This window comes from Heloderma suspectum, chromosome 2 (genome assembly GCF_057233095.1).
Source record: "Heloderma suspectum isolate Gila_16-S chromosome 2, 16-S_ref, whole genome shotgun sequence".
In the NCBI taxonomy this organism is placed as follows: Eukaryota; Metazoa; Chordata; class Lepidosauria; order Squamata; family Helodermatidae; genus Heloderma; species Heloderma suspectum.
This window is the reverse complement of record NC_139459.1, coordinates 114,941,904-114,957,586: the sequence shown is the minus strand read 5'-3', so window position 1 is coordinate 114,957,586 and position 15,683 is coordinate 114,941,904. Positions and strand designations below refer to the sequence as shown.

General features: G+C 41.3%; 1 protein-coding gene across 2 annotated transcripts in view; it reads left to right on the top strand.

The window, feature by feature from the left end:
- SLC24A2 (solute carrier family 24 member 2) overlaps window positions 1–15,158 on the top strand; it is a 131,546-nt gene extending 116,388 nt beyond the window's left edge. Inside the window, exons 9-11 of one of the 2 annotated variants that reach the window (XM_084834580.1) lie at window positions 4,565–4,654; window positions 5,450–5,616; window positions 7,115–15,158. In XM_084834580.1, the coding sequence (XP_084690706.1) occupies window positions 4,565–4,654; window positions 5,450–5,616; window positions 7,115–7,364 (507 nt within the window). In that variant the 3' untranslated portion in view covers window positions 7,365–15,158. The remainder of the gene's footprint in view (window positions 1–4,564; window positions 4,655–5,449; window positions 5,617–7,114) is intronic. The other variant, XM_084834581.1, reaches the window with a different exon arrangement.
- The last annotated feature ends 525 nt before the right edge of the window (window positions 15,159–15,683 follow it).

Sequence of the window (15,683 nt, the reverse complement as noted above, 5' to 3'; positions counted from 1 at the left end):
TTTTATTTCAGTGGGGCTTTCCTCTATGCAAGTGTGAGCAACTCCACAGTAGTCTGACCCTCAAAGTGTTGCTGATGCCACTACATGGTTTTGGTTTGTCTGCTTCTTTGAAAAATCCTTCTATATCACAATTCCAATATTGCTGTTACAATATACTATTTCTGTAAGGGATATTAGGTGCTATGCATAACATAGAATTGGCACAGGATGCAATCCAGCCAAAGTTAAACACTTTTAAGTCCACTGATTTCAACCAATGCATGTGCTTAACTCTTTCCACTTAAGACTTAAGTATTTAATCTTTGGCTAGATCACACCTATAGTCTCTGCTGAAAGACTGACAATCTGCAATTGACAGACAAGTCAAGGATAGGCAAGTGAATACAGGTGCTTCCAGATGAGACATTTACTGTGCAATCTCCCTGCCTTATTTATGTAATTTTACAGGACTTCAGACCATGACATCTTCCATTGGTAACCTTCCTGTGTTCTCCTACTGCTTCTTCTGTCTTTTTTCTTACCACAAACAATCCGTTAAGGAGGGAAAGATTGACTAGCTGCACGATGCATTTTGATTGGTAGTGCTAGGAGTCATCTTTATGGAACCACCCTATGAACAGGTGCACAAGTATTGGATGAAGGAGGAGAGTTGAATGTTTGCTCAGGAAATTAACCTTGAGGTGGGACTTTGGGGGAAGAGAGGGAGCAAAGCAAACTGATGCATTATTGTACTCACCATAATTATGTGTTTGTGAATACATTTTCCTTTGTGAGAGCTTCCTGTCCCTTACAGCTTCCATAGAGGTATTTTCAGCCCCATATTTCCCTCAGTAGGGTTTAATGTCTCTGTAGTATGCACCAATGTAGTATCAAGGTAAGTGGCTGCATCAAGCCTTCCTGTAGCAGGTCCAGGTACAGAATAAAGTAGGGGTGCTGAACCTTGGGCCTGCAGGGCAAACCTGGCCTGCCTGGGGACCCAGTCCAGCCCTCCAGGGTTTTCCAGATAGCCATGCCTCTTTCCCTCATCTGCCAGTTGTTTGGTGGTTTCCTGACTTTTACGTAGTTTTCTTTCAATTCTAAAAAGTTGAAATGCCTCTCCTAAAGCTTAAGTACTAGCTGGAAGAGCTTTAAGTCAAAATATGCTGGTATTTTTGGCCCCACCCCCTTTTGCCTTCTGCTCTGCCCACCACTGGAATGCAGCCCCCGAGAGCTTTATTCAGAATTGAATTTGGCCCTCAGGCTGAAATAAGTTCAGCACTCCTGGAGTAATACAAATGCCCCTCCTGATGTTACTTTTAGTTGTGAGGGAACTACTGCACTCTGGCTTCTTCCTGAGGTGCTGGATACCACCAGAAGATCAAAGCCACATAGAAATGGGCTATGCCACTGCTCCCACATGTGTATTGCTCCAGTTCTGAGGAGGGGTGATACTGGCATCGGAAAGGGCCACAGCTTGGACTCATCCCAGATGGTATCAGATTTCTAACATTACTGAGGGGTTGTAGAGACATACTACAGGACCTCCCATGCAGCTGAAGATAATATCAGAAAAGGCCTTAGTCTCCTTGTGGGGTGCAGCTCTGAATTCCCTCTCCATGTATGATGCGCAGCAGGGTTTGAAGTGGCCACCCTCATAGTTATGGCTGCTGGTGGTATTGTGCTGCTGTTCCCACTGCTGACTCAACACTGATTCAAAAGGGGAGAAAAGGGCTATAGTATGAATCGCTTAAAAGTACCTGGATGTTTTCTTGGACTGTTTCCCTCTCCTCCCTGCAAGGGTGCTGACCAAGCTTGCCCTGGCTTAGCTTAGATGACCTTGTTTGACTTCCAAGAGCAGACAGGATCACAGCAAAGCAGGGGGTCATTGTAGAGCTGAAGTGCATGCAGGGTAGATAGATTAAACACTTAAGAGAAATTCTCTTCTCAGCAAGGCAAGGCTAGCACAAGCCAGCTGGGATGAGGAATTAACTCTTTAAGTCCCATTAAGACTTAAAGACATTAAGTCCCACAGAAGGGCAGTAATTGCCCTGTAAGTAATTTTATGTTCTTTGGAGATTTGTTCCCTCCTCCCCTTTTAGGGATAACACAATATCATTTTTACAACAACAACAACAACAACAACGAAATCCATAGCAACTAATAAAGATGAGCATAATTCATCTCTCCCTCCCCATATCACTGTTCTATCTATAGGGATTGTTCTGTGCAAGGTTATAAAGATAGAGCACTGTCTATCTTCCCACAGAGCCAGGAGAAACTAGCATCCAAGGGTCCTTGGAGAGGGAAGGACAGGTAAATCAGAATATGGGACGCATAGACCACCATATTGTAAATTATAGCCAATGCACTGAAAATATTATAGGATACCTCACAACTTCATTTGTTTCTATATTTGCTCTTCAGTAGCAACTGATTCATATAGTTCATTGTAGGAATATGGTCTAACTATCAACATATTTGTTGTTCTTTGGATATAATTAGGGATGTCACCCATTTAAAGAAATCTTAGTTGATTATCAAATTAGTTTTAATTAATTGACAGAGCAACCCTATGGTCTCAGGGATAGTGTCCCAGGCGCCATAAGATATGTTGAATTCCTCCTCCTGAGACAGTGGACACCCCTATGACCTCAGGAGGGAGCATCCAATATCGAGCCATTCCCCTTACCCTCTCCCTTGCAGCTGCCACAGAAAGCATCGCGGCAGCTGCTCTACTGAGGTCGCAAGAGCGACCTCAGAAGACCTCAGCAAAGTCCTGATGGGGGCATTCCAGGGGGAGGAGAGTGGTCAGGATCCACAGGATCTTACAGCCTCTCTCACACTGTTCCCACCCACAACAAGATAGCTCAGCTAGATGGGCTTAAAGGCTTAATTAAGCCATGATTTGTGGGGAAGCACAGAGAACAAATCATAGATTAACTCTTGTTTAACCCATAAACAACCCAGAGTGTCCAGGTTCAGCCATCACACTAACAGCCTGTTTGAATAAACAACCAAGGTGTTCATTGGTTGTTTATTCAAACCGGAAACAGCTTGCATGCAGCTTATGCACTCTGCGTGTCCCCACAAATTGCGGGTTAATTAACCCATGATTTGTTGCAGCAGTGTACAAACCAGGTCATTCTGTGCCAGCTGCATTGAGACAGCTACTCTACAGCAAAGTTGCTGAATCCAGTTGGTGTTGACAAGCTGGAAATGGGATATTTGCTATATGAAAAGTACTTGTCAGTATGTCCTATGTGCATGACCACAGGCAAGCTGGATAGTAATAATGAAGATGCTAGGTTCTTTCCAGTGCGTTTATTACAAAAAGCTTTATAGCAAAACATCATATATCTTTCCTGGAAGAAAATGTTTGGGCATGGCCCGGGGGGTGGGTGGGCTGGGGAGGGCAGGTTTATTGAGCAGTAGTGTCAGCAATCCTTTCAGGACCATTTTAAGAACACTTATACCTTCTTGTAGCCTCTTACTACAGAGTTATAACACCTTGTAAATCGCCTGTGGCAACAAACATCCAAAACGCAGGGTCATTGGGTAAAATCCTACTTAGAGTAGACCCATTAAATGAATGTGACTTAAGTCCCATTCATTTCAGTGGGTCTACTCTACGTAGGACTTACGTTGGATTTTACCCATTGTTTCAAAGTGAGGGTGTGGGGACAACATTCAGTAGTGCTCAAGCTTTTAAATACATTCAGGATTAAATTTAAAAAAAGTTTATTACAGGAGCATTCCTTGTGATACTTTTGGTCTGCTGTAAGGGATTCTGTAAAGGAGGATAGAATTTCACTGGGGGTGGCTTGGTCTGTCGTTTAAACCAAAGTACCACCAAGACTCTTGCCTGTTTACTCAAGATATGGGGATCTAGTGTACTGCATTGTCCAAAAAGTCTAGTGTGTAATGGAGTACACAGCCACTGGACTTTTGATAAGCTGCTAAAATCTAGTATTTTGTTATGAATTGATGTTCTTCACACACTGGATAACTAGAACTCAGTAAGTAAGTGGAAAAGTCATCACATGTATTTGAGCCTCACTTTTTTACCATGGCAAATCTAGCTAAATGGCATTATTTTTTTAGGTGTAGGACAGGTGCCCCAAAGAACTAAACATGTTTCTGTATTAATAAAATTGAACACTACTATAAAGTATTTGTTTTGGGTGGGTCATGAATTGGGTTGTAAGAAGGGGCTTTGGATGTGTGAAGGGTCACAGGATGACCCCAAAAGAAGACTTGCATTTTTTTTTTATGAGAAACTGCTAATTTGGGGAAGGAACACAGAAAAAGAGAAATCGTGAATGAATTGAAGATATAAATGGTAATTAATGTCCTTCCAAGAAATTATGACATACAGATTTATTTTTCTCTTAAAATATATTGCCCAATCCAGCATGGCAAAAGATCAGGAATCTTGGGAATTGTAGTCCAAAACATCTGGAGGTAACCAGGTTGGGAAAGGCTGGTGTACATGTTACATCTAAATACAGCTTATTTTGGAGGCTTTGGACTAAAATAGCAGCATCTAACTCTGGTGTTCACTCTTCCCATTCTTTCTGTCTTTCAGTCCTCAAAGAGGTTTTTTCCCCTGACATTTTTTGGATCGATCTCTTGGATAGCAATATTTTCTTACCTAATGGTCTGGTGGGCACATCAAGTAAGTTAATGATAGATTTGCACCCATGTTTTTGTTTGTATTTAAGCATTTCGGTCCAAACATTTCACTGTATCACATGTTCCAGGTGTAGAGAGGTGGGGCACATGGATATAAGGACCGGAAGCTGAAGTTGTTTTGTTGTTTGTTTAATACCATACTCTACAGTCCCAAAGGAACTTCCAGAGTACCTTAGATAACCATATACAACAGTACAAAAATACAGTATATTAAGTATACAGTAAAGCAGCAAGTAAGTGCAGCATCATAACACATTATATAGCCTGGGCAAATACAAGGGGGTTCACCTGGTGCTGAAAAGGCATTTTATCTCTTAAGATTAAAAAAAAAATAACTCGAGCATTGGAAAGCAAAGTGCTGCCCTCAAGTGGCATCTTTATTTGGGTTCAAAAGAGAAATTTTGTGTTTAGAGTTCAGACACCACCCCTAGCTTGTACTTACATTCTTGGGCAAGTTAGCAATTTGCCTTTTGGGAAATGGATGTTTTGTGAACAGCCATGCCCACTATGGCAGCAATTTTATGAATGGGCAAGCTGCCTACGTAGCAGTCATTTTGTGAGTGCCCACAACACTCTCTCAAAATTCCAAATGTGCCACCCACCAAAAAAGGTTGGGGACCCCTGAGCTAAGGCAAAAGATTGCATCACAAAAGACCAAAGGGAAACCCTGCATGGACATCCCTGGGCCCAACTCGGCCAGGAAGTCAGCCCCTTTCTAAGTATGCTTTGGAAGGAAGTCTCTTGTTTCCTTGATTTCAGTGCATTCGTTTGTATTTAGGTTGGAGAGACTATTGGCATCAGCGAAGAGATCATGGGCTTGACCATCTTAGCTGCTGGCACATCTATCCCTGACCTAATTACCAGTGTTATTGTGGCACGGAAAGGGCTGGGGGACATGGCAGTGTCCAGCTCTGTGGGAAGTAACATCTTTGACATCACAGTGGGGTAAGTACAGCCAATTTTTTTTAAAAAATCATCCATTTATAATTAAGGCACAGAATAAAACTTCATAATGTCATTATAATTATTTTTCCTTGCCACTTAAAAATATCCCATATCAGAAATATTAAATCTCAAGGAAAATAATTTATGCATGCACCCCTTTTCACTGAGCTTTCTCCCACAAGGGGTCAGAGACAACTGGCACCTGTGGGCGAAATCTGTTCCACAGGCATCTGCTAACAGTCTCACCACTCACTCAGGTAGAATGGGCAGACCAGGGGGGATATGCAAATAAGGTGCTGCCTCACCAGACTCCAGCCCTTTTGGCCCACTGGTGTAAAGAGTGAAAGGGGGCAGGAAGCCCAAGCCTCTGTCAGCTCACAGTAATCTTTGGCATCTTCAGTGGAGGCTGCTGGGAAGGTATGCACATAAGCTGCTATTCCACAACATCCCTCAGTTTCGTGTTGTGGATGGCACCATAACAGCTGTACTAAGAGAGAACAGTGAGTTGGAGAATACTGTGTGTTGAACCTCTTTCAGCTCACAGGCCAACTTTAATTTTGGAGAAGCGCTCAGCAGGCACATTCCAGTGGTGGGTGGAGCCCAAGACAAAAGGGGCAAGACCAAAATACCAAAAATGCCAGCAGACTTTAGCTTAAAGCTCTCACTACCAGTAACTAACCCTTAGGAGAGGCATTTCAACCTTTTAGAATGGGCAAAAAACTCTGCAAAAGCCAGGAAATCAGCAGTTGAGAGAAAGGGGTGGGGCTAGGGGAAGGGTGCATAGCCATCTTGGGAATCCCGGCGGGGCAGTTTTGGCCTGTGGGCCTGTGGTTCTGCACCTGTGGTGTCTAGAAAACCAAATAATTAGGCTATGGTGCAAAAGTTGGCCCTTCTTATCTTTCAGGGATAGCCAACAGGTGACCCACCCATGAGCTGGGTGGTCGACAGGGCTTTTTTACCTGACTCTTAATCAAGGTGTGTGTGTGTGGCGCGGGGGAAACGTCCCCAGTTTTACTCAGAAGGAACATTTATTCCTCACTTCAGTGTTACATCTACTTTTGGGTTCTCGGTATTAAGAGCCCAGCCATTCATATTATTTCTGACACCCTTATGCTAGATGGTGTGTTGGCTTTATGATAAATCCTAACTGCCATGGAAAATATTGATTGTGTGGCAAAATACACTTCCCCTTTCCATGACCCAACCACTGTCTGGAGCACGGAGTAGCTCCAAAGGTTACAGAAGCTGGCCATCCTTGCAGTAGACTTCAGTCTTGTTGCCTTCTTCTGGAACTGGAAGTGTCAGGTTAACCCTAGTTCCTGCTGTGTCCCATCTAATGTGAAGAAATCAGCACTGTCACATTCCAGAGGAATGTTTCAGTGGTCCCTTGTGGTAGCCTTTCATGTTGTCACCTAGAGTTAAATCACACAGTCTTTCAATCATCATCGAAGCCTGTCTTCATGAGCATTTCCAATGGTCTCTTCTCTTTTCCAACCAGGCTTCCTCTTCCATGGCTCCTCTATGCTTCAATTAACAATCTCAGCCCGGTGGCGGTGAGCAGCAATGGGCTATTCTGTGCTATTGTCCTCCTTTTCATCATGCTGCTCTTTGTCATCCTCTCGATTGCGGCCTGCAAGTGGAAGATGAACAAATTCCTGGGCATCACCATGTTTGGGCTCTACTTTATGTTCCTGGTCATCAGCGTCCTTCTAGAAGACCGGATCATCATGTGCCCTGTGACAATCTAACAGGAAGGAGGTGCTGTTTCTTGAACAGCAGCAAATGACAAGAAGAGACAAGAATGGAGAAATACTCTCACAATACAAAATAAGCCGTGTCTTTAGAACCCTCTAATCTGAAACAATGGAGAAAGGAAGGGCTGAAATCAGAAGTGGACACATTCAGCTGATACATTCACTTCTGCTGAACAAACAATGATGTGTGCAGAGTGGGACTGGCTGCTTCAGAACATGCTCCTGGCAAGGTTCCACTGCCTATTCATTGAAGGTATTGTGCATGTATTGTATAACCATGTTCAGCTTATTATATATGCTACACATAGGATGTGTTTCCATGTACCTTTCGCTCTCTACCTATATATTAACATATACATGCCACACAAACAGAGAGCAGTATTTATAAATATACAGAAAATGTTAATATCCATCTTTGGGAGGCACAAATCTCCTATTTGGGATTTTATCTGTTTATCTACACTGCTGGAAGGAGTTATCCAATACCATCAGCATGAACGGCATGGCAGACAAGAGAAGACCCTCTGTGGACAAAGTGCTATTCACGTGTGGACATAGATGCTGCAGATTTGACAAAGCATGCAGATTTTTAGAACAGAGTATTAGAAGGTGCATTGGTTCCCCAGAATGTGAGAAATAACAAGTGAGGTGATCACCGTAATGGGCTCAGTTGTTTTTCAAAAAGTATGCCATTCAGATACCCGCGTGTCCTATATTTTCAGGACTAAAGCCTGTGCACAGATACATGCTTGTCACTGCATTGTTGCAATATCAAATGATCATGTGCATGTGTGAAAGAACCACCACAGATCAAATATCACACATAGAGATTTTATATCGCCGCATAATACAATACTTGCCTATAGTGATAGTTTGGATACAGCTGCACATCATCAGGTGATGGATAATTAAGTGATGTCTGTGCATGTGATCCAGCCCTTAATCCAATAAAGATATTGCCTGGCTTGTTTTGTTTCCTAGAAAGGGCTTTGCATTTTGGGTATTCATCTCTAGAGTGGCCATATCTATAAAAGGACATCTGAGATACTCACAGGTAAAACTCACACTAAGGATTTGAAGTCTCTTCTACCACCATCATCCCATCATCTAAGCTGAAAATACATCTCAGTAAATAAATTTGTTTTGGTAGTGCAGCAATACTGTAAGAATATTAAAGCATTTTAAATGCTAGTTCTATTAGTGCATTTGCCTTGTTATATGAAAGAGGCTGGAGTGGCTTCTGTGTAGCTTTTAAAATAGGGTTTCAAAACTGCTGCATGATGGGGACAAAAGCAGAAATGGATACATTCCATTGGTTGTTTCCTTTTTATTATATGCAGCACTGCAAAGCTTCTTCATGGTTCTATATTTCCTTGTCTACTAAAGCATTGTGAATGTATGGGAAGGAAAAAGTTTCTGGGAAAGCTGAATTACTAGTCTGAAACCCAAACTAAGATTTTCTGAAGTTGACAAGAAACGTTAAGTGTAGATCTAATTGGCTGATGAGCAAATAAAGCTCCCTCCTGTTGCTATAGTAGCCCCAGGAAGAGGTGGCAGCTCCAGTATCAAAGGAGAAGAACCAAAAGAGGTTTAAAATTTGCTAGGATTCAGCATTGAATAGAACAGCTGAAAACAACAAGCCTGTCTTTCTTTGACAATAAGCAGCACTTGCCTGTTCTGTATTTTGTGTCTTGTTAAAACTCATGCAGTGTCATTTCCATGAGTGACTCATTACCAATGTTCTTGATATATTAAGTCACCCATGCACAATGGAAATTTTATACCTAGCCCCATGTAACAGAGGGTTCAGAGCTTTCCTGTTTGCCTCACACTTGCGCTTTCACGCTATACACCTTTTTAAATCTTCCATCGCATTCCATTGTTCTCCATTGTATGTATGTATCTGTACAAAGCTATATTCATACATAGCTATATCCAGGTAAATCATAGAACTCATAGAAAGCAAGCCTAGGTGAAACAAACCATGTGTATTTCAAGAAATAAAATGTGGAAATTGAGATAATTAACATAAGCAAGACAATTTTCACAAACGTTCTAACAGTCTGTTTGCTGCATTTCTTGTTTCTAGGGCTAGGTGCAGCATCTTACTGGGCATATCTTTTCTCTTAGTTATTCTCTGTAACATCAGTTGCTATTAGGAAATGATGATACACATTTGAAGATCTGTTTGTTCATTATGGTCTCTGGGATTGTGCTCAGGGGTGGGATCAGGAGTGGGTCTGGAGTCACACACCTACCTCCTATTATCATGTGCGTTATAAATGTAGCCTGATTATGTGCATGTTTGTTCAGAAATTCACAGCCTGATCCCTTAGGTTTACCCAAACCCTCTGAATTCAGTAGGACTTGCTTCCATCTAAATATACATAGGATTTCAGCCTAAGAAATAGCCATACATTGTGTTAAGATATCCGGACCTCGATTCAAAGAACTTGTGTGACCAATTCTGTACACCCAGGGGGTCTTTGCACTTCTGTTTCTCAAACATGCCACATGACAAGTCTCTTTTGAAACCTAAATCAGTTGTGCTATGGCATGGGGGGTTTTCAAAGGAAAAAACATCAAAAATTGCTCTGAGTGTGTCTTGGGCATGCCTAAAGCATTTCTCTAAATCCTGGCCCTGGTGTAATTTGTGCAAGCTCATAGAGGTTCTCAAGGCAAACTACGCTGTTCCCAATCAACAACATTTAAGTCATTAAAATAAAATGTTCTCTGGCCTCTCTTCTAGAGGACAAAATGTTATTAAAACAAATGACTCTGTAAGAAAACTTGAGAACTTTGTTGTCTGGCTGCTGTCTGTGAGGATGTGTGGCTGCATGCCTAAACACACTTACTAGGAGTAAGCCCCATTGAATATGGTGGGACTTACTTCTGAGTAAACATGCATAGGATTGTTGTATCTTGTGGAAGGCAGTAGTAAAAGCTGGTGCAACTTCTTAAGGAACTAGTGGAGTAAACCGCAGGGTTCCTTTTGCTGCTCAGTAGCTAAAGAAAATAAAGTATTGGCATTGGTGAGGGAAGCACATTTCCTGATCCCCAAAACAGTATGATAAGCATGTCCAAAACATATGCATTTGTGGCAAGAAGTCACAACATGTAATTTCTTACGATTCAAAATTCACAGTAAGATGGGAGAGGCTTCATAGCCAAGATGATGATTAAGGAGTTGGAATACATGTCATATGAAGAAAGGCAGGAGGAACAAGGCAGGCTTAGCACTGACTGAGAAATAAATAGACCAGCTTTTCAAAAACACCATTTGTGGAGACAACTGTGCAGGAAGCTATGTGGTGGGTGGTTCTACAGACTGAAACAGTGGCATTTGGAGGGTACAGAGAACCTTTTACAGGAACACACAGTTCCTACAAATTGCTAGAGCCCCCATTTGACAGTGGTGCCCTTCATTAAGTTGTGAGCTTGCCGCTGCTTGGTTTCCATGGCTTCAGCATTCCTAGCTGTTTAAAACATTAGCATGCAGTGCTGGGCTACCAGAAGTCCTGTAGCCAAATAATTGGCTGGTTACTTAAAATCAATTATGTGAAATGCATACACAGTTCTACTTTTTGGCCTTCATTTTTACCTTAAGGCTACCAAAACACAATGCGGTAGTGATGGTAGAAGCCACAACTGGCAGAATTCCCCTGTCAGGGCCTAGACCTGCCTCCATATGCTGTCTCACCCACAGTCCCTTTCCAAGCCTCTCTTTCCTGACCTCTTCCTTCCTGTCAATGCAGCACAGCCCTCATGCTGCTGGGATGTGGATGTAGCTGTGGCCAGTCCTACTTCCTCTTTGGCTCTTTTCTTTGACTCCACATCTCCACTGGCCATTGTTTCCTCTTCCCTGACTCAGTGCCCTTTTCCTCAGGTCACTTACCATTCCTTCAGGTTTCTCTTTCAGTCTATTTCCTGTGCTGCATCCTTCCTTCAGCCTCTGAACAGCCTTCCCCTTCAGTTCCCTGCCTACTGGGGCCTATTCCCAGTCCTAAGCTTGCCCCTGTGTAAAGTTTTAATTCTGGCCAACCTGACAACAGATAACAAAGTTCACAATATCTAGTGTTGTATGTATGCTGTGATTCTGAGGGGGCATGGAAAGAGTGCAGAATTCGGCTTTCTGAGAATGTCAGGTTTTATTTGTTGCTCATTTTTTAAAGCAGCTCTCTAAGCCTTATGGCTGTGAAGAGCCGTAAGGCTTAGAAAGCGTGTAGGCCTTCTGAAAGCATGTAGGCCTTCTGAACTTTCAGAAGTCAGAGAGATGGCTGAATTTCCAACAGTAATGTGTGTGGTTTCCGTTCCCTGTATGGCTCTTCGATCTTCCTGCTGATTAGCAAAACCAGAAGAAATAATGCAAAAGAAATATGCTAAATATGCCAAATATGCTAAATTTACATATTTTTTCAGGTTGAAGAATTCTGGGTTTTCTGGGCATGTAATTTTAGTTAATTTTCAGTGCACAGTATGCACAACCCTAAGAATATATCATGCTCTATAATTCCAAGACATCTGGTTGACTTCAAATAAGCCAGGACTTTTCAGGTTAATTTAACACTTTATTGGAAGTTTGAATATCACTGAGATATGTTAGCCTGGAGAAGAATCGTATGCTTTTGATAACTTTGTAGTCAGATATGGCTGAGATCTTTTCTGTATAAAATGATACTTCTGATAGATTAGGCTTGATTGAATTTCATGTTGCCACCATCATGCACTGCTGAAGTTCCTTCTTTAGTGAAGCATCAGTGAGATTTAGGTGGTGTATAGCTTTGGATGGCTTTCTCTGTGGAGACAAATTTCAGGCCTATAGTTGAAACTAGCTCCAGCTAGTTTAAACTAGTGAAGTTTCCATCATAACCATAATGTGAGTGTGCTTTAACTTACAAACATAGACCTGGTTTGCACGTAACTACAACCCAGCATATGGGTTGAATATGGGTTGTTGTTGTATCATGGGTTTTGCTACATGTACCCCCTGCACTATGGTTTAACTATGGGTTCTTAACCCAACAACAAACCATGGGCTCTCTTCCTGGGTTGTTCGTCGTTAGCAACCCATAGTTAAATCATAGTGCAAGGTGCACTCATAACAGCCCGCAATTCAACGACAACCCATACTCAAACCATCCCTTGGGTTATTGTTACATGCGAACCAGGCCATACTCTGGGTTGTCATTATGTGCGAATCAGACTATAGAGAAAAGTTATCCAATGATGGACACTTGGAAGCTTGTGCCAGAATTAAGTGGAGATTTTGAATTAAGCTTGATATGATTGAATGTTAGGTATAAGTACAGAATTCTCATGTACAGATGCACACTTGTTCCACTGTTAGATACAATCACAATGAATAACGAATAGGTATTATGGATTGTATCCAAATATATGCTGGATCAACTGTGCTAGTGGAAGTGGACTTCCCTATCCCCTCCTTCCCACAGCAGCAGCCCCCTGAAAATTCTACACAGAGAGTCAGGAGTTCCTGCTCAATTGGGCGAACTGTGGGGGAGGAGGGGAATCCCTTAAAATCCAGCAGAGGGCACAGCCCTTCCTCTCATAGAGTGTCCCTTTTGCTCAAAGAAGACAGATTCCGGATCCAACCCTATGTATTTAAAACCTGCAAACAGTATGAACAAGTATGAACAAGACACAACTCATTAGGTTAAAAATTTACATTTCAGGAATCCAAAATTGAATGCAGTACCAGTGTAATTGTAATTGCAGTTTATCTGATAATTCCCAATGGGCCGGACACACGGACACACACACACCCCAAAAATGACTTGCAGAAGAGAAAAAGAACATATGAAGTACCTGAAAACCTCTTGCCAAAATGGTATTGTATAGGACGTAGCGCTAACATGAGTCTGAATTAGCTTCAGTTGCAATAAGAGTCCAAAATGCATGAAATATTATTTGTTATTAACGAGTTTTAAGTTGAAATCCTGTGCATCCTTACCTGGGAACAAGCCCAAATGAATAAAGGGGAACTTAACTTGTGGATAAACATGGATAGAATTGCACTGTTAATTTGATAGCTAAAGTTGAGAATGTATCAATCATAAATTGTGTTTCCATTGTTTCTATCGAGAGTGGGCAACTTGTAGACCTCCAGATCTTTTGACCTACAACTCTCATCATCCCTGAGCTATGGCAGAGGGGAATTGTAGGCCAAAATAGCTGGGGAGCCACAAGTTGCCCACCCCTGGTTTAGAGGATATCTGTATTAGAGCATGTCGAAATTTAAGCAATCAATTTAATTAACTGTTTGATTACCTTTTAATGCTTTGTAAATAATGAGTGTGTTTCTAATAAGATTCTGAACTGACTCCTGTACTGTCACTAACTGAAGTGTTTTGGATGCTAACACATGCATCCAGGCCAAATCTGTGTGTCAACAAGTGGTATAGCTGGATACAACACAATTTAGAGTTCTTTTGGTTCTCTGAGTGTTAATCAAGTGTCATTAACTTCATTCATACGGTCCTTTAAAATAAATAGCCCAGCCTCCACCCAGTTCTTCAAAATTATGTTTTTTGGCAAGACATAATTCAGAGTTACCCTCATATTGGTGATACTAAATTATTATGCAGGTAAAATTCCAGCAAATGTGTTTACTTGGATCTAGCTCAACTCCATTCCATTGACTGATAGGGGAAAAGTTAGGCCTGATCTAACAAGGCACTTAAAACAAAGGATTATCTAGTTCTTGTATTGTAACAGCTTCTGGGAAGTTCTGTAGCAGTACCTTCAAGTACTGCTTCTTCATGAATTTGTGAATAAAACTACTTGTATCCCCAACTGAAATCAAAATAAACTGAGCTTCTTGGAGTGATCCAGTGGCAGATTGCCACAATTACAGGAAAGGATTTTCCATTGTCAGCTATAATATAGCCCTCACAGATCTTGGCCTTCTACAGCCAAGTATTACACCTGTACATGCACAGTTCTCTATATCACAGTCTTGTGTATAGCAAAATTGCACTGCTTCCATAATAGAATTCCAATGATTTGCTTCTCTTGAGTTCAGACTAGCACGCTAAAAGCAACAGTGTTTTTGAAGTTGATTTCAAAAAGCAGTATTGCAAAAGCTTCTGGAGTCACATTCAGTAATTGTGGGAATGATGTGAGAAATCATATCTTATTCCACTGCTGTATTGCACAAATGACTTACTCTAGAGTAGATTCACTTAAGTCAGTAGAACTGTTCCTGGCCAAGTTTCCTGTGGATTGCAATAAAAGAACAAACTTACTTGGCCAGTAAATATTTGCAAGATCAGACAATGATTGTGAAAATGTTGGTAAAGAGTTACGACAATCAGATGTTATTTTTTTAATAGAGTATTTTTTTAAAGCCCAAGGTAATTCAAAGCCCCTATTCCTTTTGATGCTAATTTAGGGGGAAGTATTTATTTCAAGTTGCTAATCTTTTATTATTTTGAATATTTTTAAAGGAGAATATATGCAGTCCCCAAATAATTTAATTTTGTGTATTTATTGATTGCTGTTCATTGCATGAAAATGGGATAACAGAAACACTATTTTCTCTGTGAAAACAAGTTTGTACATAGTGTGAAAGCTCTGTTTGTACATAAGTCTTGCAGAAATAATCCTTTGAATGTATTTCTTCATTATAAGCACTGAATTTTAATTATTGTGTTTTATGTACACTTTTACACACTGTTACTCAGTATTAGTAGTAATCACTTCTCCTCATAAGGTGCGCTGTGTAACCTAAATCTAAGTGTGAAAATAAAGGAACAAATTAGAAAGACTTAAAGAAGGCCTTATTTTCCTGTTGTCTACTCCAAAACAATACATATTTGTCAACTCTGTTGGAGGAGGGCCTGGTGCTTTGGGTAGCAGCCCTGTGTTAATATGTAGCTCTTCCCAGAGGTTTTTATGATCACGGAGAACATATTGCTAGAATTATGTTGGTACAGTTCCAATTATCTCTGCAGCAAATTTGGCCCTACATATTTTTAGATGACAGACTGCCTCATAGCAAGGAAGTAACCAGGCACCCTCTGGATGAAATACTCTCTGATTCATGTGGTCCAGAATCATCTCCTGAATTGGTGCACAGCAACTGAATATTTTGTGACATATTAGCTTTAACATGAAGGATTTCAGTGCTTGACATCAATGCTTTGCCAGTGATGATTGCTTGGACTATATGCCTTCAAACAGTGAACAAGCAACTGTCCTCGCCACCGAAACCAAAATATCTTATTAGCCTAAGTCTGCTTTGACCTCTGCCATCTTTCTTATCTCACGATATGCCGCTTGTGCAAGAGCTGC